General features: G+C 41.4%; 1 protein-coding gene across 4 annotated transcripts in view; it reads left to right on the top strand.

Moving 5' to 3' along the window:
* The window catches only part of SCN8A (sodium voltage-gated channel alpha subunit 8), a 185,833-nt gene extending 161,747 nt beyond the window's left edge, over positions 1–24,086 (top strand). For 2 of the 4 annotated variants that reach the window (XM_060195347.1, XM_060195346.1), the window contains 7 exons: positions 2,899–3,021; positions 8,354–8,638; positions 10,525–10,578; positions 11,239–11,376; positions 12,247–12,351; positions 16,499–16,769; positions 22,020–24,086. In XM_060195347.1, the coding sequence (XP_060051330.1) occupies positions 2,899–3,021; positions 8,354–8,638; positions 10,525–10,578; positions 11,239–11,376; positions 12,247–12,351; positions 16,499–16,769; positions 22,020–23,167 (2,124 nt within the window). In that variant the 3' untranslated portion in view covers positions 23,168–24,086. The remainder of the gene's footprint in view (positions 1–2,898; positions 3,022–8,353; positions 8,639–10,524; positions 10,579–11,238; positions 11,377–12,246; positions 12,352–16,498; positions 16,770–22,019) is intronic. The other 2 variants (XM_060195345.1, XM_060195348.1) reach the window with 1 other exon arrangement.

Raw genomic sequence — 24,086 nt, 5'->3', positions numbered from 1 at the left:
TGAGTTTTGGTTTCTCAACTCCTTTTTTACTTTCCAGGTTCAATTTTTTTTTCCTGTAAGTATACTTGAAACAATGTTCTATTTCCAGTGAGAATTTAACATGGAGACTCAGATTATAAGTGAACTCTCAACTACTAACAATCCAGATAGGGTCTTGCTTCTGGAGAGCCTGGCTGGATTCATCAGTTGAGCAGCAGTTTCTCTCTGACAGACAGAGCCAGCCTTCTGGATTGCCATCTAGACACCTTCCACCCTTCTCCCCACTTTAGGCATATTTGTTCTCAGATGAATCGCCCACCCTGAAGAGCTGCATGGAGACTTGTCTTGTCTGGCCCTCTAGCCAGTTGTGGCATAGATTTTTGTAATTTCTACCTGGCATCTTTCACAGGATGAAGCTAATGCAATTATTTTGAACGCAGATCTGAGTGGGATAGTTTCCCTTCAGGTGTACCTACTAAAGTCTGTTAAAGAATCTGGCAGTTTTTTGTTATCCAGGACTAAAAATTGCACTTGGAAGTTACTATAGGCAAAAGGCACTTCCATGCAGACTTTTAATGATATTGATAAATGGAGGGGGAAATGATTGATAGGTGCTACTATGTTCTAGGTAAGGGCTTTTTTGTTTGTTTTTGAGGCCTTAATTTTGTACAGAAATTCAACTCTGAACTACCTACTTACCCTTCAGAGAACATGGCCAACCTAGTAAGGCAGCATTTAACTCCAGCTTTGCTCTGAATCCATTCTAGGACTCCAGAGAAGATACCCAGAGAAGATGAATATCTACATTGACAAAGGCTTACTCCCTTGTAGACCTGTGTATCACTGCCTTCACTAGGTCATTGGCCTAATCCTTTCCAGTCCTGCTGCTTAATATAAATGTCTTTATTTTATTTTTGAGCCGGGGCCTCACACATGCATGGTTTCTTCAAAACACTATTTCATTCAGATAGAGAGACACAAAAAGAAACAGAAACAAGGAAAGACACCACAATACCAGGGCTTATTCCTGTGCCATAGTGTCTCCCATGTGGTGCTAGGACTGGAATATAAGTCACACAGGCATAGCAAGGCACCCTCTCAGTCCCAAATGTCTTTGTTTAGGAAAAGGAGAAGGAAAAAAAAGTTTTGTACAGTTTAGAAATACAGAATCAAAGAATTAAAGCCCTGAGGTGAAGATAAAAAGCAACACATGAAACTAAGCTGTGGGTTTTTTGCTTTCTTTCTTTCTTTCTTTCTTTCTTTCTTTCTTTCTTTCTTTTCTCTTTAAAGTTGCTTTAAAATATCCATTTCAGCTAAGCAGATTTATGGCCACCATTTCCCCCTAGAGAGAATTTGAAAAGTGCTAATGGGAACATGTTAATTTACAGTGCAATATAAGAGGAAGACTGTTTTAAGAAAACAAGAAGCGGGGCCAAATGGTGACTCACCTGGCTAAATGCACACATTACAGTGCGCAAGGATCTGGGTTCAAGCCCCTGGTCCCCACCTGCATGGAGAAAGCTTCATGCATAGTGAAGTAGGACTGCAGGTGTCTTCTCTCTTTCCTCCTCTACCTCCCATCTTCTCTCAATTTCTCTGTTTCTATGGAATAATAAATAAATGTTTTATTTAAAAAAAAAAAAAAGAGGAAAGAAAGAAAACAAGAAGCCATATATTAGAGGGTTGTTTTAACTGAAGGTCTTATCTCCTTGGGTAAGGCCTAGGCAGCCCTTGATAGAGTTAGTACCCCGTGTTAACAATCATGGTGACTGCTCTGAGAGCAGTGGTAGAACAAGGTGAGTCCATCTGTGAGAGTAGAAAGGCATTTGATCATGACTCATTCCTGGAGGCCTGTGAATTTCTCCCCAGCACAGCAAATATATTCAACTCTGGACTAGCTAAATACCTATAATCCCCTACTGAGATAGTGTCATCTAACCAACCTGTCTGTGGGTTGGACCTTTGACCTGAAGTAATCCTGCTGATGTAAGATTGGGGAAATTTGTGTATATAGATCTCAATTTCCTCACCTATAAAACTAAAAATTCCTTCCAGATGTTATTCTGATGGTGAAAGTAATGGAAGACTGTCCTGGAAATGACACCCAAGGCCAATTTGTTTTGAACTCTTTTAGAAAAAAAAAAAAAAGGAAATTCTAGGAAAAGCATGATGTCATAGTTACAGTCAGAAATGGGAGGTAGAAAAACTATCAATACTTAGGTGAGTTTTTATCGCATCAAAATTCTGTCAAGAAACCTTCTTCATTTTGTTCTTTTCTTCTTGGGAACTGCAAAGTCAGCTGTGATACTGAATGTTTCCTTTGTAAATGTAGTAGTAACTCATCAAATTATCAAATGGTTTCTTGTCAACCAGGAGTAAGAGAGCTTGTCCCTGTTGGAAATCCTTGAGCTGAGGAGGGGGCAGCTGGTGTGAATGTGTGTATTTATCTGTATTCTTTTCCATAGGTACCATTAAATTTGTCTGGCTTAATTTAATGGGAACTTCTGGGACCTGCAGAGACTATAAAGGGCGAGGGTAAGGTTTTTGTAATCTGTTCAGGCTCCTCTCCTTCCAATGGAACTTCCTCATTCTCTCCCTCTCCCTTCAGCTGCTTCCCTTTTCCAACGTGTGTGTACACTCCACCACCTTCTCTCGATTTTCTCTCCCTTTGTGTTTTTTTTCTTCTTCTGCCTCTTTCAACCACCTTTCCTTCCAGGTCATTTGAGTCCAAGTTGAAGTAGGCAGCTGGTGTTACCCACTTCCTCAATGGGTAAGGGCGGGGCGGGAGGCCCAATATGTGTAATCAGTGCTAGGGGCTTTATTCTAACACTCTGGAACCTCTGTTTTCTTTTTCTTTCTTTTTTTTTTCCTTGTTTTTGTTTTTTGTTTGTTTTGTTTTTCTCTTCTGTTTCCGTGTAGGTCTCTTTAGTCAGCCTTATAGCTAATGCCCTGGGCTACTCGGAACTAGGTGCCATAAAGTCCCTTAGGACCCTAAGAGCTTTGAGACCCTTAAGAGCCTTATCACGATTTGAAGGGATGAGGGTAAGATACTAAGAGCAGCTGATCCTTCTGCATGCCAGTGGAAACTGTTTAAGCATGCTAGAACTGATCACATGGTGGAAAGATCATTCAGACATGAACTCTGTGATGCAGCTGCTGATTCGATCCTCCACTCTCCCCCTGCACCTGCCCTGTGCGAAGGGGAGTTGCCTTGAAGCTGCCTCATCACACTAATATTGGCCCCACCCCAACAATGTGCCATCGCAGAACATGTTAACATTGGCTATTCTCATTTGGCCTGGCTTACCTGTAGCACTTGGGGTGGCTTTCTGGGCTGTTGATTTAATAGGGAGAATCACCAGGTGCAAAGAAGGGGAATTGTCACCCAAAGCCCCATTGAAAAGCATAGGTCACTGGTAAGGAGAGTGCTGGGTAGGGGCATCAGCTAGGTGGGGACTGTGACCTTGGAGTCACTGAGGAAGCATCTGAGAAAGGACTGGAAGACAGGATGGCAGGACCAGAATTGGGAATGGAACAGAATTTGGCATGGCCCTGGGGAAAGAAATGAGTTTTCTTTCTATTCTGATTCCTCTTATTGCACCTTGTTGTTCTCAGCCCAGTCCCATAAGGACTGGCAGCCTCTGTCTGATAGCAAAGCTTTCCTCCTCACCCCCTCCCCCTGTCCCCACGCTATATGGTCCCCTATCCTAGCACTGTCAAAATAACAACCAGGTACAATGCTAAAAGACTGTTAGCTAGTTCTGAAATTTCTTGACACCTGCTGTCCAATACTCCACCCAAGTCCAAACAGTGCAAGGTATTGTCACCCTGCCAATTCAGGAATAAGGCTCCCTCCTTTGGTGCCTCTTTAGCTATCTCTCTTGATTGAAATAATCATGTGTCTGCACACACTTAAAGTCTATTTCCTAAAATCAAGTGGACCACTGACTTTTGATGCTAAAAGTTGCCCTATGGTAATCAGAGAGGTCTGTTATACTTAACGAGACCAAGAAAACTCCTATCAATTCAGATGTTGAATACATGCAGGAGAGCAAACCAAAGGATATGATTCTAAATGTGCAAACATCAGAATGTAGGGAGTAAAATTATACTGTCCCTGAAGTTCACACAAAACAAGGCTAATGGGAGAAACCAGATGCCAGGATAGTGCTGCCTCCTCTTTACCTCCTCTATAACCTTTAGTCATTCTTCCATGAAGCTACCCACAGTTGTATAGAAAGGCGAAATTTTATAAATAAAAAAGGTGAAAATTTCACCGGGAATTGGTAATTCATTTAAGACAAATTGCTTTATGTAACAAACTTGTGCCTCTTCTGTAGCACAGAGTTTGGTTTACTAAGACACAAACTTTTTGCAGCACACATCTGTTTGCAATCAAAAGCAAAGTAGAGGTGTGGGAGATAGTATAATGGTTATGCAAAAAAGGCTTTTCATGCCTGAGATTCCAAAGTCCTGCATTCAGTCCCCCACACCATCTTAAGCAGGAGCTGAGCAGTCCTCTGGCAGTTAAAAAAAATAAAAAGCAAAGCAGAACTTAGTGCTTAAAGTACTTACCCCAGAAGATAAGAGATCTCTCTGAATGTGTGCGATAAGGCCACTTCTGTGCTCCAGTTAAATTTAGGAAGTTTACTACAGAGGAATCTATTTCAGGTGACCATTATCATGTCATCACAGTGACAAATAGGACTAGAATTCTTTTCCCATTTCCACTTTTTTTTTTCCCCAGGAGTTAAAGTTTTAGTCATGCTAGTTTTGTTGTTGAGTTTCTAAGCTATTCTGGTAACTAAATAACAGTATTATAATAAGTATATTCAAAATAATACTTGGAATGTTGTGCCCAAGCCTGTGATCGTCCACACCCCTCACAGTGATAATGCATCTCCTAAAACCAGATTGGCAATGCCTGAGTCAAGTGCCCCCAGAAAAATATAAAAGAAAAAAATGTCCAGCTGGCTTTTGTTCTCCTAGTGTAGAAAAAAATAACTGGAAAAAAAAAAATGAATCTACCGAGACCTAAAGTAAGTTCCCCAGTAATAAAAAGAGCTAGTTGCACATGCTTCATTTGGATAATTTTCTTTTTTAATGGGGACATTTTCATTCCTTGGCTTGGGTTCTTGTCTATCCCAGCAGCCCTGAGAAATCTTCATGAACTGAATACCATCAATGCAGGTGGGCTCAACTGTCACTGTGCTACTCCAGTTAATCGTAGGCTGAGACATTTCACCTGAGAGGGAGAGAACACATGGCCCTCACCTGTCATGATCACTGACTTCAATCTCTCTCTCTTCTTCCTTAAACCAAAGATCAGAATATTAGAACATTAATGCTGTTGGCAAAGAAATACTTAATGTAATTCTTTGCTTTTCTCTCCTCCATAGTAATCTTCATTTAAACGTTTTGCTGTGCTATTAAATTTCTGATGGTTTATAAGAGTGATGCTGTGAAACATGCATGCATTTTCTTTTGTTGTCAGTACACAGTTATCCATTAAAGCCATGTTCCCTCTGCCAGATATTGAAAGCTATTTAACAGATTTTCAGAGTATTTGATGAACAACAATATTCAGGTATTATAGTGAAGACAGAACAAACAGACACTGAGAATTAGTATACACTGAATTTTCTTAAATAAAATGAGATTTGTATTAATTGTCAAGTATAGACTTCTACTGGAAAAATAGATTGCTCGAACTTAGTTTTGAGTAATAGTTCTAGATTTTAACAATAATGAATTCATCCTAAGGGCTATATAGAAAAACTTGAGAGTTATTCAAGAGTAAAAAAGGAGTTCCAATTTATTGACTATCTATACAAACTTGAAATAACATTTATAGTACATTTACAGTGGGATAACTCAAAATAAAAAGCATGATTTCTTGCTCTTTGGTTGCTGAGAATATCCGTACAATGACAAATCTATGGAGCATAGTTAAATACTTTATTTTTATAAAATACATTGCAATTTAGAAGGTAATCTTTGCAATCAGGAAGAAGTATTAGTAAATGTACTCTGTCTCTTTACTGTTTTACTCATAAAGCTAAACTAAGTTATTTTCTTTGGTTCTGATTAATAGATGAAAGTATATTTAAATCTTGTAAGTACTTTAGGTTGATAGGATTTTGTTTTGTTTTGTTTTTTGCTGTCAGAGATATCAGAAAACAGTAAATACTGCCATGTTTTTATTCCTTTGATTAGACCTGAATATTAAAGGGTGAAGAGAGCATTTCATCAATTAGCTCGTTATTCTTCCATGTTCTAAATATTACCCCCATATTCCACTGTGACAGTTAGGTGCTAAATAGGACAAGTTAGACTAGGTTAATATAGTCAGAAGAGTATCTAGAGGAAGTGGATTCTGAATTGAAATAAAAGTCAACAATTTCTAAGTTTTGAAGTCTTTTAGCATACATGTGATAATATAGTAGGTTATGCTCACACCTAAACTCTGCAGAATGCTATCACATAGACTTGAGCCTTTGAACCTTTAATCTACTCTTTCATTTGAGAACTTATTATTCCATTTGTGAATCATCCTTCCTTTGCATATTCTTTTTGCACATTTCACTGATTTCTAGTGCTCCCGCCAAAGGGTGAGCAACTGTAGACTGAGGAGATAAAAGTCAAATATGATCACCTGATATGTTTGGTATCAGAGGTAAATAAATTCATCATTCTCCAAAATAACTGTAGGGATTTTCCAGTCTTCAGGTAAATTGGATTCCCTTGTCCAAAGTAATGAACAATTGAAATATAATCATCTTGTTCTAATGACAAGCTTAGTAGATCTAGAAGAGATGTCTTGGTCTAAGAATTAAGAAATAACTGCCTCTCAATATAAAGACCTTCTTACATGAATTGGAGAGATATAGTACTCATATTTTAATCTAAGGAAGAATAACTCCATAACATTGCCTTTTTTATGTAGGGTAGAAGATATAGCTCTGATGAGTTGACATTTCAGTCTAAGGCAAAACCTGAACCAAATGGAGCTCAAATTATAGCCCAGAGCTGCCCCCCTGGTGTTCCTGCTGTAGCATGACCCTCATGAGGCTGTGCTCATTGGCTATCTGCACTGAAGAACTGATTCAGGGACATGGGCTAGTTGTATCCTCCTTCTAACAAAGCATTAGAAAAATCCCCTTATATTCAGTGTCTTTGTTTTAACTCTTGTTCATTCTCTTGGGCTACTAGGAAAAGAAAGAAACATTCTTCCCATTCTAGAGTCGCCTTTTAAGGGCTACAGAAGCCCTGCTTTAGAGAAGTGAGAATGAGAACAGAAATGAAATGAACTTCCACAGTGTTTCTTGTCCCACCATCTGAAGTGCTATTTTAATAAGCACTTTGAACTCCTCTAGTGCAAACTACTGCAACTATGGAAGTGTTGTCTAGCTACTCTCACCTATAGTGTGACGCAAAATTAAAGTTTAAAACAACCTAGAGTCTTCAACACCTGAGGGACTTTTTTCCTTTGTTGTTGTTGGGTTTGTTGTTTTAATTTCTGAACTTACTGTAGTCAGTGGTTTTTAACATTACATCAACTTTTGGACTTCAGGAGCAATGATCAGACCCAAAGTATAGTCATTCCTTTTTCTAATGCATTGTGAAGAGTGGAATCAACCCCTGGATTGAGCAGAGAAACATTAGCTATCAGCCCAGCAGGAGGCAACTCTTAGATTTTAGACACATACAGAGTCAGGAGGTGGGTGGGAAAATGCTGAAGAAGAATAATGAACCTCAATTGAAAAGCACATCTGTTCATATTTGGTTTTATACTGTTTGGTAGAGGGAATATAGCTTTATTTTTTCCTTGAGCCTGCAAAATATGCATGCTCAGCTATTGCCTGAAATAAAATAACTGGCCTTGCATAGTCATAAAAGAGACTTTATGTACTGTTGACTGACTCGCTGCTAACCCTAGATGGTAGTTCTCTGTAACTTTGAATAATTGTACTTTGTTTTGCAGAGGGGGAATGTCTGTGGGAAGGCAGCTAGTGAGCTTAAATTTCCTCTGGGGGACATATTTTATGAGATATTGAAGGAGACTGGACTAAAAAAAAATTTTTTTTTCTGTCCATCTCAGTGCCTGGGAAAGAAAAGCTAGGTCAACTTGGGGGGGTGGAGAGTGCAAGATGACATAAATATGTAATTTGTTAGAATTGATCAAAATGTAGTTTACAAGTTTAGAAAATCGTGGTCCTACTTGTGAATCTGTGTAGTCAGTCTAGTTCCACAGGGAGCATAATGTTTTCATAGTCAAAACAAGCCACACAATGCCATTCCCCTCCTGGAAATCAAAAGAGTGTACTTGCCTGAGCATCCTGCCAACACTCAGCAACCTCCCCTTCCAATGCAGGTGGTGGTGAATGCCTTGGTGGGCGCCATCCCCTCCATCATGAATGTGCTGCTGGTGTGTCTCATCTTCTGGCTGATTTTCAGCATCATGGGAGTTAACCTTTTTGCGGGGAAGTACCACTACTGCTTTAATGAAAGTTCTGAAATCCGATTTGAAATTGAGATTGTCAACAATAAAACTGAGTGTGAAAAGCTAATGGAGGGGAACAATACAGAAATCAGATGGAAGAATGTGAAGATCAACTTTGATAACGTCGGGGCAGGCTATCTGGCACTTCTTCAAGTGGTAAGTATTGTTAGTGTGTTTCTAGTCATGTAAGATTCAAGACAGATAGCAGAAAATCTCATTTGGCTCCTTCTTGACCCCTCTCCCAGAATTAGGATTACTTTTTAAAATAATTTTATGGGGAGGGAGCATGTTTAATGGCTTATAGTATAGTTGTGGACTCTTGAGTACAATTTCTCATCTCCCTGTGATAGGTGTCTGCATAAGAATACTCTTAATAAGCCCAAGAGAACAGTGTCACTTCTCGACCCCGTTCCTGTTACTCAGAGAGTTCCCAAGTTCTCTCACTTCCCTCACAGTGTTTCAGACAGCAGTTCTCTCTACTTAGATTCTGTTCACCAACGAAGTTTCCTGAAACACAATAAAGTACAGAGACATCCCCCTTTCTTTCTAACACATATTCACCTTAATGTAATTAAAGAGAACAGGGATGAAAAGTTTGTGAACTGCCCTCCCTCCCCCGTCAGAAAAAGTGATGACAGTTTTTGTGAAGCAGAATAATCCTGAGACTGCATTAACTCCAGAAAAAAATATGGCAGTGCTCTTACGCTCAACTGTAGAAAGTCTTAAAATCACAATAAGAAAGGGTTTTAATTAAATTAAATTATGTCTCCTTTCCCTCTCTACAACTTTTGCAATGTTTGACAGAATGGTATGAAACAATGAAATCTCCTTGGCTTTGTAGATTTTAGCCACACTCTTGTACTTAATGGATATGTCACCTTGAACGAAGGAGTCTTCCTGAACCTATTTCTTCATGTTAAGTTGGATACTAATACCCTGATGATTGTTAGGAGAATGTATCACAGTTTATTAAAATGACTAAGCTCAAAGTCTACCACCTGTACTGCTTAATGAATGGTCTTTGTTATTATGTACTTTCATTGTTGTTACTACTGTGCCTAGATCAAATAGTTGTTGGGAGTTTAAAATGAGATAATGCAGCCGAAACACAACTCACCTTCACATAGTGTTTACTGTTTCTGAGGCATCATAGTTGTTGGAGAGTGAGGAAGCTGTTAATGGAATTAGAGGTGCTTCATCCCACTCCAAAGCTCTTTTGTTGTTTTAATCCCAGTTGAAATCATTGGACCCACAAATTGAAGCTGAACTGGAGAAGCTACAAAAGACCAGTGCACATCAACCAGCCAGTAAAACACATTCTCAGAGTCCCCATCATATGTAAGGCACTGTTCATGGCAATACTAGAGCATCAGATAAATCAAGAACTACCTGTACCATGAAAAGGCTTAGAATCAGCTTCAGTAAATAGAACACAAATAAAACACTGAAAATATTAAATGGTCTATACTTGCTTCAAAAACCAGATTAAATATAGTAGATTGAAGAAATAGAGCTGGTTAGAGGCTGTCAAGGATAAAGCCCATATTGGCACCACCACTCCTGTCTAGATTGGAGTATTTTAGGGGAAAAGTTATGATTCCTTTTTAATGCAACTGAATTTTCCAGACACCTGTTGCTTACATGGCAGCTTTTTGCCCCTCCCCTCTCCCCTAGTGCCTTTTTTAAAAAAATTATTCTATCATGATATGCTAAATTCTAAGTGCCCTCAGCAGATTCCTGCTACTCATTCACAAATTAGTTTCCCTAGCTTGAGATAACCTTCTCAGGCCCATTTTCAAAGTATTGATCCAGTAACAATTGCCAGCTTCTTTCTCTCCCAAGCTCTGATGCTATTTTCAGGAATTTGGACAAAGCTCCTTTGGGATCTCTATTAACAAATAGAAATTTCTGTGTTCGCATGAGACTATCCAAACTCCCTGTCTTATGCTCTTGCTAAACCTAAGCCTGGCTTTTAGGACCTCTGCCTAGATGCCCACCTGCTCCCTAACAGGCACAGTCTAATGACTGACTCTGTTTGCCAGGCAACCTTCAAAGGCTGGATGGACATCATGTATGCAGCTGTAGATTCCCGAAAGGTAAGGATGTACCTGGTGAAATCACAACCTTAGAGGGTTTGAAAGCAAATAGCATGGTGGAGCTCATCAAGAGAGAAGAGGTGGCCCAGGAGGTGGTGCAGTGGATAAAGAAAGCATTGGACTCTCAAGCATGAAATTCCAAATTCAATCCTAGCAGCACATGTACCAGAGTGACACTCTGGTTCCCTTTCTCTCTCATTAATAAATTAAGTATTTTTTAAAAGAGAGAGTAGGGGAGCAATGAGAGGGCTCTAGTTTCTTTGTAGAATAGTTGTTGCTTGTTTTATTGACTGCAGATCCTTTTGCTCTGCTCAGTAAGTCTTCACTCTCCAATATTGTCTTCAGCTGATTGTTTTAACCTGGTCCTGATGACTCCCTTGTTTCTTCAGTGCTGCTTTGAAGCAAGTGTGCCCCTGCCCCTTGCCTCAAGATTTGCATTCTCTTCACATGGGGCATGGCAGGAGTGGTGTCTTCTCCAAGCAGAACCTGCCAGTATGGAGGAGATGTGCAGGAGACAGGCAGGGAGAACCTAGCCCCCCCCCCCCCCACTCCAACTTGTTCAGCATCTGAATGGTCAGTTCTGAACAATGGTCTTGGCATGCCAGAATCACTCACCTTGATCTGGGAGCTGACTCTTCCTCTTTCTCTGCCCTTTGACAGCCTGATGAGCAGCCTAAGTATGAGGACAACATCTACATGTACATCTACTTTGTCATCTTCATCATCTTCGGCTCCTTCTTCACCCTGAACCTGTTCATTGGTGTCATCATTGATAACTTCAATCAACAAAAGAAAAAGATAGGTCTCCTCCCCACATTGGCAGTGGCCAGAGGTCAACCCAGACGAGAGGCACTTCTCTCCATATTTCTACAGGGAAAATGCCTCTTTCTCTAAGGGGTCTTCTCACCCCACTGTGGCACTGATACCAACTAAATCTTGATTTCAGTGTGTGCACTACCATAGTCACTGGCAATCTTCTTCTTGAGGCCTGTTACTTCCTAACTTGGGCCTCCCCCCACCAGACCAATTCAGGATGAGAGGGGGGTCTCCAGTGGCAAAAGTGAAAAGGGGAAAATCAGATGAATAGTGAGAAGTATACATTGTCTTTGCCTGTCACTGTCTGTGTTAATCCCTAGCACCACTAGTATTTTAGGATTTGAAAGACTTAGAAAAAAATGTAACTTAGTCAAGTCTCTTAGCAAACTCCAAGAAACTCCCCAAATTGTTTTTCTTAGACCAATATTCCAACTTTTTAATAATTTAAATGATCATAAAAAGCAAATTTTTGATACTGTGTTGAACCAAGAGCCTTATATATGAAAAGCATGTTCTCTAGCAGTGAAGTATAAAATGTTTTTCTATTTTTTTTTTTTTAGGAAAGCAGGACAAAAATTAAGTATGAACTAGTTAGATGTAATTAACTTCGGAGTTAGTTGAATCATCTATTCCCTTTCTATCTAATTACTAGCAGATCTCAGACATTCCATACTGAAAACAAAGGCAGGTATACCTGTGAATTGCATATTTATTCCTCACTCTGGAACAACTGTTAATGAACCTGACCTCTGGGAAGGGAAGGGTCTAAGCCCCACCCCCACACTTGTCAAGATTGGGCTTGTTGTGCATGAGAGCCAGTTGTAACTGCTTCCTCTCTTTTCCTCCCTTTACTTTGGAGGTCAGGATATCTTCATGACTGAAGAACAGAAGAAGTACTACAATGCCATGAAAAAGCTGGGCTCAAAGAAACCACAGAAACCCATTCCCCGCCCTTTGGTGAGTGTATTGTGAAAGTCTCCAACAGAGTGAGGCCTCCTATGGAAAAAGATAAGTAAGGGTTATTGCAGAGAAAGACAGGGCAGCCTGTGCCCTGACACCCTCCCTTAACCATCCCATACAGAGAGCTGAGGATGAGACAGAAGGACAGGGCTGTGCTTGCCTGGCCTCTGAGTCCTTCTGGGTCAGCCCAGGGAATCAGCATGTGAATCTCACTGACTTTAGCCCTAATAAAAAGGTGTTTGAAAAAAAAAAAAAAAAAGTCAAAATTAACAAAAAGAAAGTGAAAATGAAAGCTGATCTCTTCTACCAATAGGAGGGAGAATTTGGTCATTATCTTCTCAGCTTCTCTCCCCAGTAAGTAAGACTTTGCAAGAAAGTCCCTAAAGCTAGAATAACACTTGTGCTTATTTGTGGGAGCAGAAGAGCATGACACTGGGAGAGCCTGCTATCCTCATCGCCTCTCTGGGACTGTACCTTTTGGAAGACTGACAGGATTATCTTGTTCCTAAAGCCACATGCCAGTCATATGCCTGCATCACTCCCAAACGCAGGCTCATATTTCCTTCTACTTTAACTTTCACATCATAAAGTAACCTTTAAAAAAAAAAAAGTAAGAAAGAAAAGAAAAGAAACCAGCCAAACTTTTAAGAGAAGACCACAAACTGGCAGACCAGACTATAAAGATAAAACAAAGAGCTACTTTGTTTGAATCAACAGTGGGAGTTCCAGAATTCCCCCTGCCCTGCCCTACTTTGTGCCCAACATACCAGTGTCACCAGCTTCTAAGGGGAGAAAACCCCAAGTCTTTGCAGAGCAGCTTTGGGGCTCGAAAACCACCAATGAAAGTAATCCTGAAGATTATAAGCACTCACTCAAGTACCTGCTTCTTCTTTTTTAAATAAAGAAGCTCTTAAGAAAGAGCACCTTTTTGGGAGTCGGGCAGTGGCACAGCACGTTAAGCGCACAAGGTGGAAAGCGCATGGACTGGCATCAGGATCCCGGTTCGAGCCCCTGGCTCCCCACATGCAGGGGATTCCCTTCACAGGCAATGAAGCAGATCGGCAGGTGTCTTATCTTTCTCTTCCTCTCTCTGTCTTCCCCTCCTCTCTCCATTTCTCTCTGTCCTATCCAACAACAACAATGGCAGTAACAACAACAACAATAATAACAACAACAATGAAGATAAACAACAGGGCAACAAAAGGGAAAAATGAATAAAGTTAAAAAAAAAAAAAGAGGACCTTTTTAAGGTGGGATAGATAGCATAAAGGTTATGCAAAGAGATTCTCATGCCTGAGGCTCCAGAGTCCCAGGTTCAATACTCCACACCACCATAAGCCAAAACTGAGCAGTGCTTGGGTTTAAAAAAAAAAAAAAAAAGTGAAAGAGGACCTTTTTAAGAAATATATATATTTCCTAGACATTACAGTTTCGAATTTGAGAGATAGAGATGAGACAGGCTGGGAGTGTGGGTCGACATGTCAACGCCCATGTTCAGTGGGGAAGCAATTACAGAAGCCAGACCTTCCACCTTCTGCACCCCATAATGACCCTGGGTCCGTACTCCCATGGGGCTGAAGAATAGGAAAGCTATCAAGGAAGGGGATGGGATACGGAGCTCTGGTGATAGGAATTGTACCCCTCTTTTTTTTCCTTTTTATTTTCATGTATTTATTTATAAAAAGGAAACACTGAGAAAGCCATAGGATAAGAGGAGTACAACTCCACACAATTCCCACCGCCAGAACTCCATATCCCATCCCCTCCTCGATAGCTTTCCTATTCTTTAACCCTCTGGGAGTATGTGGGATGCAATTGCTTCCCCGCTGAACATTGGCATTGACAGGCCAATCCATACTCCCAGCCTGTCTCTCTCTTTCCCTAGTGGGGAAGGGCTCTAGGGAAGCAGAGCTCCAGGACACATTGGTGGGGTTGTCTGTCCAGGGAAGTCTGGTCAGCATCATGCTAGCATCTGGAACCTGGTGACTGAAAAGAGAGTTAACATATAAAGCCAAACAAATTGTTGATCGATCAATCATGAACTTAAGGGCTAGAATAGTGCAGATGAGAAGTTAGGGGGTACTCCGTTTTGTAGATAGCTAGTAGGCATATTTTAGTTATTCCAAAGGGCCTGTGGCTATACTAGTTTTGGGTTTTTTTTTTTTTTTTCTTCCCTGAGCCTGAAATCTGATAGTACAGGTGGATCCAAGTTATTGTCTATTGAGATGATGTCATGGCTGGAAAAGGAACAGAAAGCTGGATCAGGGAATACAGTAGCTCCCTAATATGGGAAAGGGTTATAAATATCGTTGACTGTAAACCCCATCTATTTGATTTGGTCTGGGGCCCATATTCAGCTTAGGAGCCTTTGTGACCTCTGCATCCCTGTAGCTCTGAGCTCACATTATGTGGTCATGAGAATTGTACCCCTCTTATCCTATGGTCTTGTCAGTGTCTCCATTTTATAAATAAATTAATTAAAATAATAATAATAGAGAGACTAAAGGAAAGAGGGTATTTCTAAAGTCTGTTCATTACTTTGCAAGTACAGCAACACTTGAGTTTATTTTCTGCTGTGTGAAAATATAAACACTCAGTATGGTAGAAAACATTTATAAAGAGTAACTATCAGCCGTTTTGCGAGTGTTTATAGATCTTGTGCTATAGACCAGGCACTAGGCGTAAGTGATGAGTACTGCTTTCATAGAATTTATAGCACAGTGAGGGCGGGTAGATAGTAAGCAAATAGCTGTTAGAAATGTGGAATGTTGTATGAAAAAATTCACTGGAGGGCCAGGACAGAGAATAATGGAGGCTGGGAGACAACAGTCAGAGAAAGCTTTGCCAAGTAAGATCTACAGATGAGAAGGAGCCAGAATGCTCAGGAAAGAGATGCTGCAAAAGCACCCATGGCCCTTGGAGCAGGAAACATAGTGTGACCTGTGGTGACAAGCTGGAGAAGGGGGCAGCAGGCCTGAGCAGGATCAGACAGTGAAAGGCATTTAAGCCCAGACTGACAATAGGGATTTTGTTGCAAGTTCAGTGAGAAACCATTGAGGGATTTTAAGTAGGAGAATAAATATGGTCCATTTATCTTTTTAAATAATCACAGTTGCCACTCTATGGAGACTGCATTGGATGAAAGCAAAAAAGGAAGAATAGAGACCTATTAGGAGACTCTTACCAGATGAAAGATGATAGTGGGTTAGACTAGAATAAGGCCAACAGAAGTGGAGTGAAGTGGATGACTACAAACTGTGTTTATAGAGAAAGAGATCAGTAGGACCTGCAGTGGACTAAATGGGGGAATGACCTCCAATAATCTGTCTTAGAGGCTGAGGGAATAATTGAGATGAGAGAGGAACAAGTTAGGTGAGGGGTAGGGAAAAGGCTTAATTCTACTTTAGACTTGTTAGGTTTGAGATGTTTAAGTGTTATTAAGAAGAAATGGCAAGTAATGCGGCTACAGACAGACTGACCCACATAGTCAACGACTGCCACCTCTCCAGATTCAAAGGAGGTCTCGAAACTTTACATCAGGCTCAACCTGCCGCTGTTAACTGGCTACGGAAGAAGGGCAAACGCTAGAAGAAGAAGATTACAGAGAAAGGTTCAGAGGAAACATATAATCCCAAGGAGAAAGAATTTAAAACATTTTTTAGCAGAGGGATATTGACAATTTGATGATGGATGTGATATGATGACACCAAATATCTTGAAAAGGTGTGAAAGTATACCCCTGCAATATAAATGGTCTTATAAATCCATCGTACCTCACTGAAAGTAAAGAAATAAAAAGAATCTGAGAAACGTAAGTAGGTAAGAGGTAGGGATAGATGGGCTCTCCAAGGAAAAAATCTATATAAATGAGATTAAAAGAAATGACTAGTAATTGAGATTAAGGAATATCTGGGAGCAGTAGAAAGAAATGTTATACACCAAACACAAAAGTGGAATGTCGCCATTTCAGAAAACTCTTGGGAAGGTGCTGGTATTGTTCTCTATGCATATGCTGAGATCCTTATAGAGCATCAGGCCAGAGCCAGCCAGTATTACAGATGAGCAAGCAGAGCACTTTAGCAGAGTGGCAGCTTCCACCTACAAAGGCTCTCCTGAATCCTGTTGTATCTTTCCTGTCCCTCAGAATAAAATCCAAGGCATCATCTTTGATTTTGTTACTCAGCAAGCCTTTGACATTGTTATCATGATGCTCATCTGCCTTAACATGGTGACAATGATGGTGGAGACAGATACTCAGAGCAAGCAGATGGAGAACATTCTCTACTGGATTAACTTGGTCTTCGTCATCTTCTTCACCTGTGAGTGTGTGCTCAAAATGTTTGCCTTGAGGCACTACTACTTCACCATTGGCTGGAACATCTTCGACTTTGTGGTGGTCATCCTCTCCATTGTGGGTGAGTGAGACAATCAGGGAGGGGAAGAGGAACCTGGCTGGCCTTGAGGATGAGATTCCTGGGAGAGTAGTGCTTTAGGTGTCAGGTACAGGCAGATCACTGCCATAGCTCAACCACAGATACCCCTAGGCCATCTAGTGGGCCTTCCCAACAGATCACATCATCGTTGTGTTCATTCAGTGTTAAGAAGCAGGGAAGTTAAATTTGATTTTTGCCTGCAAAAAGCTGCAAGTCTAATAGGGAAGGTTTAAAAAGTTTTTTTTTCAGGCTAGCTGCAATAACAGTACAAGATGGAAAAAGAGTGGTAAGAGATATTACTGAAATGCTCTAGGAAAGTTCTGGTGGTGGTAGCACTAAGTGCTACTGCTAATGGCAGTGCTCACTTACTAAGATTTTCCTGGGTTCCAGGTACAGTTCAAGAATTTCTTCCTTTGTGCTATTTTATTGGGTCCTTATGATAGTCCAAGAAGCAAGCTGTTCATTATTTTCACTGTACAGTTAGTTCTCCAAGGCCACTCGACTAGATGGTGCCAGAAACAGAACTCCAGTTGGCTTTTGACAGTGACTGATAGGCACTGTGCTTCAACCTAAGAGTGATGGGAGGAACTGTGTCCTAGCAGTCAGCAGAACATGCTCTCCTATTGATTACTCTCCACAAAAATAGTTCTTGCCCTTCTAGAAGGCAGTATCCAGAATGGTAAGACACTGCATTGATTCCAGGTGACTTGTGTTAACAGAGGTCATGTGCTTGAGGTTCATGGCATCCAGCCCCAAGTCTCCAGTCTTCAAGACATCTAGCAAGATGATGACTATAGATACCAAACAGCATCTGAACCTCCCATTGACCTCTGCTACCTTCTAGTTCTGTCCTCCAGAGTAGCATGGCCAAGAAAAGAATTCTATCATAAAGTCACTTTGAGTGGTCCGGGAGGTGGCGCAGTTGATAGGGCATCAAATTCTTGAGCATGAGGTCCTGAGTTCAATCCCCGGCAGCACATGTACCAGGGTGATGCCTGGTTCTTTCTCTCTCCTCCTATGTTTCTCATTAATAAATAAATAAAATGTTAAAAAAATAAAAATATTTAAAAAAATAAAATAAAATAAAGTCACTTTGAATGACACTAAGTGATTCCTCAGTATGGCCACTGCATGTTAAACTCCAGAGGTCCTGCACAGTGAGTCTTCTTTAGCATACTTTTTTCAAGTAGTAATAATGATGCCTGACATTTTGATGGAACAGACTATGTGTTTGTCTCAGTTCTAAGTGCATTACATATTTTAAGTTCTGTCATTCTCATAACAACCTCCTAAGTACCTTTAAGAACTGAGGCACAGATACATGGAGCTGATGAGTAAGTGACTGTAAGTCAAACCCCTGGCCTCAAGCTTATATTCCTAATCTCCCATAAGACTCATATTGGGCAGTGCTACCACTCTCCACTGATACTGAACTTCTTCTGCCCATTTATCATTAAGTAGGTTGGGGGGAAAAAAAAAAAAAACACAGACCAAACCATGCCCAGATAATACTCCAAAACAAAAAGGAAAAAGTACTACTTTTGCTTATTGTTTTATTAAGTATCACTAATTTGTTCTGGAATAAAAATGTAGAAAAAAATTTTAAAGACTTGGAGTAAAACATAGCCCAGGAACCTCCTAGAATTCTTTAAGCGGTGTTCCCAGTGCCTGAACTGCTCTCTGTCACCTCTCCATTTCACTGGAGACAAATGCGTGTTCTTCCTGTGACACTTTACTGAGACATCTTCTTTCTGAAGCTCCATGTGGCTGCCATGCAAGGAATGCAAGTATTTTTGTATTTTGCCTGACCTCTTATGGTTACTAGTTACAACATAATTGATAAGTTAGAGAGTGGAGACATCATCTGGAGTCCTGAATGAAATAGAGGGGTTTTTTTAAATGTCTGTATTGGGGGATTAATGTTTTATATTCGACAGTAAATACAATAGCTTTTACATGCATGACATTTCTCAGTTTTCCACACAACAATACAACCCCCACCAGATCCTCTGTCAGCCTTTTTGGACCTGTACTCTCCCCCTTCACCCCACCCCAAAGTCTTTTACATTGGTGCAATATACCAACTCCAGTTCAGGTTCTCAGAAATAGAGATTTTTTTTCTCTTTTATTTTTTTATTGCCATGTGGGTTATCACTGGAGTTCCTGATGATCATTTATTCCCTTTTCCTTTTTTTTTTCTTTCTCTATTTTCTTGGAATGGAGAGGGGAGGACAGAGAAAGAGAGGTGCCTGTAGCCCTGCTTCACCACTCATGAAGCTTCCTCTCTGTTGGTGTGGACTGAGGGCTTGAACCTGGTTCCTCTCATATTAATAACATGTGCACTTAACCGGGCATACTACCACCCACCCATGCTTCGCTTCGCTTCCCTTCCCTACCCTACCCTTCCCTTCCCTTCCCTTCCCTACCCTTCCATTCCCTTCCCTTCCCCTTCCCTTCCCTTCCCCTTCCCCTTCCCTTCCCTTCCCTTTCCCCTCCCCTTTCTCCTTCCTTCCTCCCTTCCTTCCTTCCTCCCTTCCTTCCTCCCTTCCTTCCTTCCTCCCTTCCTTCCTCCCTTCCTTCCTTCCTTCCTCCCTTCCTTCCTTCCTCCCTTCCTTCCTCCCTTCCTTCCTCCCTTCCTTCCTTCCTCCCTTCCTTCCTCCCTTCCTTCCTTCCTTCCTTCTTTCCTTCCTTCTTCTCTCTCCTCCTCTTCCTCCTTTTTTTTTCTGAGCCAGGGCCTCATACATGTGTCATTTCACTGCTCCTGAGCCATTTTTCATTCAAATAGTGAAATAGACAGCACAGTTGCCCCCCCCCCAATGTCATGGCACCTTCCATATGATACCAAGATTTCATCCCGGGCTGTGTGCATTGTAAGGCAGGCACCCTACCTAATGAGCTATTCCTCTAACTCTTAAAAGCTCAGATATCCCTGTGAAATTCTAGCCCCAGAGGATGCTTTAAAACATTATCTTGCCTACCAAACTTACTACAGCTTGTCCCTTACTGAAAGTTAAGATTCTGCCCTCATCAGTATATCCCAGAACCTTACCTCTCTGGATCCCTACCTGACTAGGGAAAGACAGAAACAAGCTGGGGGTATGGATCTACCTGCCAATGCCCATGTCTAGCAGAGAAGGAATCACAGAAGCCAGAACTCCCACCTTCACCTTCAGTACCCCATAAAGATTTTTTTTTTCCTCCAGGGTTATTGCTGGGCTCGGTGCCTGCACCATGAATCCACCACTCCTGGAGGCCATTTTTCCCCTTTTTGTTGCCCTAGTTGTTGCAGCCTCGTTGCGGTTATTATTGCCATCGTTGACGTTGCTTTATTGTTGGATAGGACAGAGAGAAATGGAGAGAGGAGGGGAAGACAGAGAGAGAGGGGGAGAGAAAGATAGACACCTGCAGACCTGCTTCACCGCCCGTGAAGCGACTCCCCTGCAGGTGGGGAGCCGGGGGCTCGAACCGGGATCCTTAGGCCGGTCCCTGCGCTTTGCGCCATGTGCGCTTAACCCACTGCGCCACCGCCCGACCCCCCCCATAAAGAATTTTTATTCATACTCTCAAATGGGAGAAATGTTAGGGGAAGATGACCAGAGGGCTCTGAACTCCAATTCCATCATGACCCAGAGAGAGAAGAGGAAGAAAGGAAGGACATTCAGAAGTAGTAACAGGTATAGGTGTAACACAGGAAGAGAAGGCAGGACCATATAAAAATGGACAAGAATATCTAGTTATAAAAATAATAGCCAAGCCACATCTGTGACCTTGGAAGAGCTACTACAGTTTCCAGTGGAGGGAATGGGGATACAGAACTTTGGTGGTGGGAAATTATACCCCTATATTTTATAATTGTGTAAATCAATATTAAATCACTAACAAAATTTAAAAATTAAAAAAAAGAGTATGCCCTAGATTAAAGTCTTGAAGTCCTAGTTGGACTGTGGCTCAGTGCTAGAGTGCAGAGCTTGTCATTGTCTTCCCTTCAACTGTCATTTCCCCTTATCTCCTCTTATGTGGTCCCTCATAGGTCACCTATTGTCATTTTAAGGACAAATGGGCCAATTGAGATGGATCCCTAGATGAAACAGCAAAAGGTCCTTTCCTCTGTACATTTTCATTCTCTATGTTTATGTGCTACTCATGCCTTGACATTTTTATCTTCTGATGGTTATTTCTGATTTTCCATTTTATACGCAAAATCTAGGAAGCTGGGGAGGTAGCTCAATGGTGGAGAGCATACATTGCATCTGTGAGGCCCTGAGTTCAATCCCTAACACCACATGAGAGAGTAACAAAGATAAATAAACTGGACTTCATAGAAGATAGAATGGTGTTTTGGTGTCAGTCACCCCCCATCTCTATTCTCTCTCTCTCTCTTCTCTTCATAAATTGGGCAGGGAGGTGGGTCAATGGTAGAGCACATGCCATACAAACATCAGGTCCTGAGCTTGATCTCCAGTGCCGCACTTAAAACGCTCACTCTCTCTCCCTTACTTTCTCTTTCTTCACCCATCCCCCCCCCCCCTCTCTCTCACACATACACTTTAACACTTCTTAAGGTAAAGTCCATTCCTGAGAGGTCCCTTTAGTTTTCTAAACTAGTTTGATAAGTTAGGAGCATTAGACAATGAAAAACTAAAGATATCTTTTTCAAAGCTGGAAAGAGGATCCTTTGAAAGCTGTTGTCATTAGCATAATACCCAAGACAGTGATGGCTCAGATACAAGGTAGTGATGTCATAAAAGTAGAACCAGTGTGCATACATACACACCTCTAGAAGAACAAATGTTGCCCTTGAGTGTGAAGATATAAAGATCTTATAAATGCCATAAATGGATGACAATTTAACTGTTAAAAGAAAAATCTGAAGTGGATATGTGGACATGAATCCATAGGAAAAAAATGACAATACTGGAATTCCTTATAACATCTTCAGGATTGTGGTTACTTCTGGGGATGAAGAGAGTAAGCCAGTTTGGTAAAATACTATGGTATCCATTAAATCTATGTTTCCAGTACATAGGTGTCTGTTTTTATTGGTTTTTGCTGCCTTTCTATTTATTTGAAATATGTAGTTTTCTTTTATATTTATCATGAGCATTCCAAGTGAATAGTAAGACACTTACTCTATAAAGTCTTTTGAACTTACGAGTTCTACATCACCAGGTGACATAAGAGAAAGAGCATCTCCAATCTCAGTAACACGCCTTCTTCTGTTCCTCTTCTTAGGAATGTTCCTGGCTGATATAATAGAGAAATACTTTGTTTCCCCAACCCTATTCCGAGTCATCCGATTGGCCCGTATTGGGCGCATCTTGCGTCTGATCAAAGGTGCCAAAGGGATTCGTACCCTGCTCTTTGCCTTAATGATGTCCTTGCCTGCTCTTTTCAACATCGGCCTCTTGCTCTTCTTAGTCATGTTCATCTTCTCCATCTTTGGGATGTCCAATTTTGCATATGTGAAGCACGAAGCTGGCATTGATGACATGTTCAACTTTGAGACTTTTGGCAACAGCATGATATGCCTGTTCCAGATCACAACCTCAGCTGGTTGGGATGGCCTGCTGCTACCCATCCTAAACCGCCCCCCTGACTGTAGCCTGGATAAGGAGCACCCAGGGAGTGGCTTTAAGGGAGACTGTGGGAACCCCTCAGTGGGCATCTTCTTCTTTGTAAGCTACATCATCATCTCCTTCCTAATTGTTGTGAACATGTACATTGCCATCATCTTGGAGAACTTTAGCGTTGCCACAGAAGAAAGTGCAGACCCTCTGAGTGAGGACGACTTTGAGACTTTCTATGAAATCTGGGAGAAGTTTGACCCTGATGCTACCCAGTTCATCGAGTACTGTAAGCTGGCAGACTTTGCAGATGCCTTGGAGCATCCGCTTCGAGTGCCCAAACCCAACACCATTGAGCTCATTGCCATGGATCTGCCAATGGTCAGCGGAGATCGCATCCACTGCTTGGACATCCTTTTTGCCTTCACCAAGCGGGTCCTGGGAGATAGCGGGGAGTTGGACATCCTTCGGCAGCAGATGGAGGAGCGGTTCGTGGCATCTAATCCTTCCAAAGTGTCTTACGAGCCAATCACCACCACACTGCGGCGTAAGCAGGAAGAAGTATCTGCAGTGGTCCTGCAACGCGCCTACCGGGGACACTTAGCAAGACGGGGCTTTATTTGCAAAAAGACAACTTCCAATAAGCTGGAGAATGGAGGGACTCACCGGGAGAAAAAAGAGAGTACCCCATCAACAGCCTCCCTCCCATCCTATGACAGTGTAACTAAACCTGAGAAGGAGAAACAGCAGAGGGCAGAAGAAGGAAGACGGGAAAGAGCCAAAAGACAAAAAGAGGTCAGAGAATCCAAGTGCTAGAGGAGAGCAAACATTACATATTGTACAGATTTAAAACTTGCAAGTGAAAGATTGTTTACAAACTTCTTGAATATTGTCAATGCAGAACAGCTGTGGAGACACTTTAACCTGAAGATCTATACCAAACGTAGTCTGCTTACCATGTAACTCAGTTGCATCTTGAGCAGTGACCTGCCAAGGGCAAAGGACCCTGCTCCCTGGACTCACAGATTTTCTAATGCTTGGGCAGGTGGTTACTGCATGTTCCACATCAATCAATGCAACTTAGGATAAAATTAACAGAATACAAACACAGAAGAGAGGCTGCCGGGACCAGCATATTTCCGTTGCAGCCAAAATGGATTTTTTTTTTTTTTTGGTGATTCTCAGAAGCAGAAAGCATCACTTTAAAAGTTTGTTTGATCATGCAAACTATATTTGCATTATTACATTAGTTATGCTAAACAGCAAAAAGAAAGAAAACACATGCACACACACTCACATTTAGCCCATATCATTTAATTGTCAGTTTCTTTGACATAAACCGCATCTTCTCCACATGGGCTTCACGTGGTTTGGAGATGGGTGGGGGAAAACAATCAGGTTTCTTCAGGCTGAGGAGGACTTGCTCAGGCCAATTCCAAACATTGTGCTCGTTTAATGCGTAGAAATGATTTGCATGATGGCATGCCGTGATCAGAAGTCATGCATGAGAACCATACACCACAGGACACTATTAATCCTGTCCCCTGCACTGGGTCAGTCTTTGGACAGGACCCAGCCCTGCACCGTTCACTGTATTTGGAGGGAAAAAAAGCAAACAAACAAAAACATAAGAGTTCCATACCCACTGCAATTCTTTATGAATTCCTAGAAGTCTTTCATACACCTTCTGGCTAGGGAAACATAACCAACCAATTGACCAACAACAACAACAAAA

This window comes from Erinaceus europaeus, chromosome 7 (genome assembly GCF_950295315.1).
Source record: "Erinaceus europaeus chromosome 7, mEriEur2.1, whole genome shotgun sequence".
NCBI classification, from domain to species: Eukaryota; Metazoa; Chordata; class Mammalia; order Eulipotyphla; family Erinaceidae; genus Erinaceus; species Erinaceus europaeus.
This window is presented reverse-complemented; position numbering and strand designations above follow the sequence as displayed.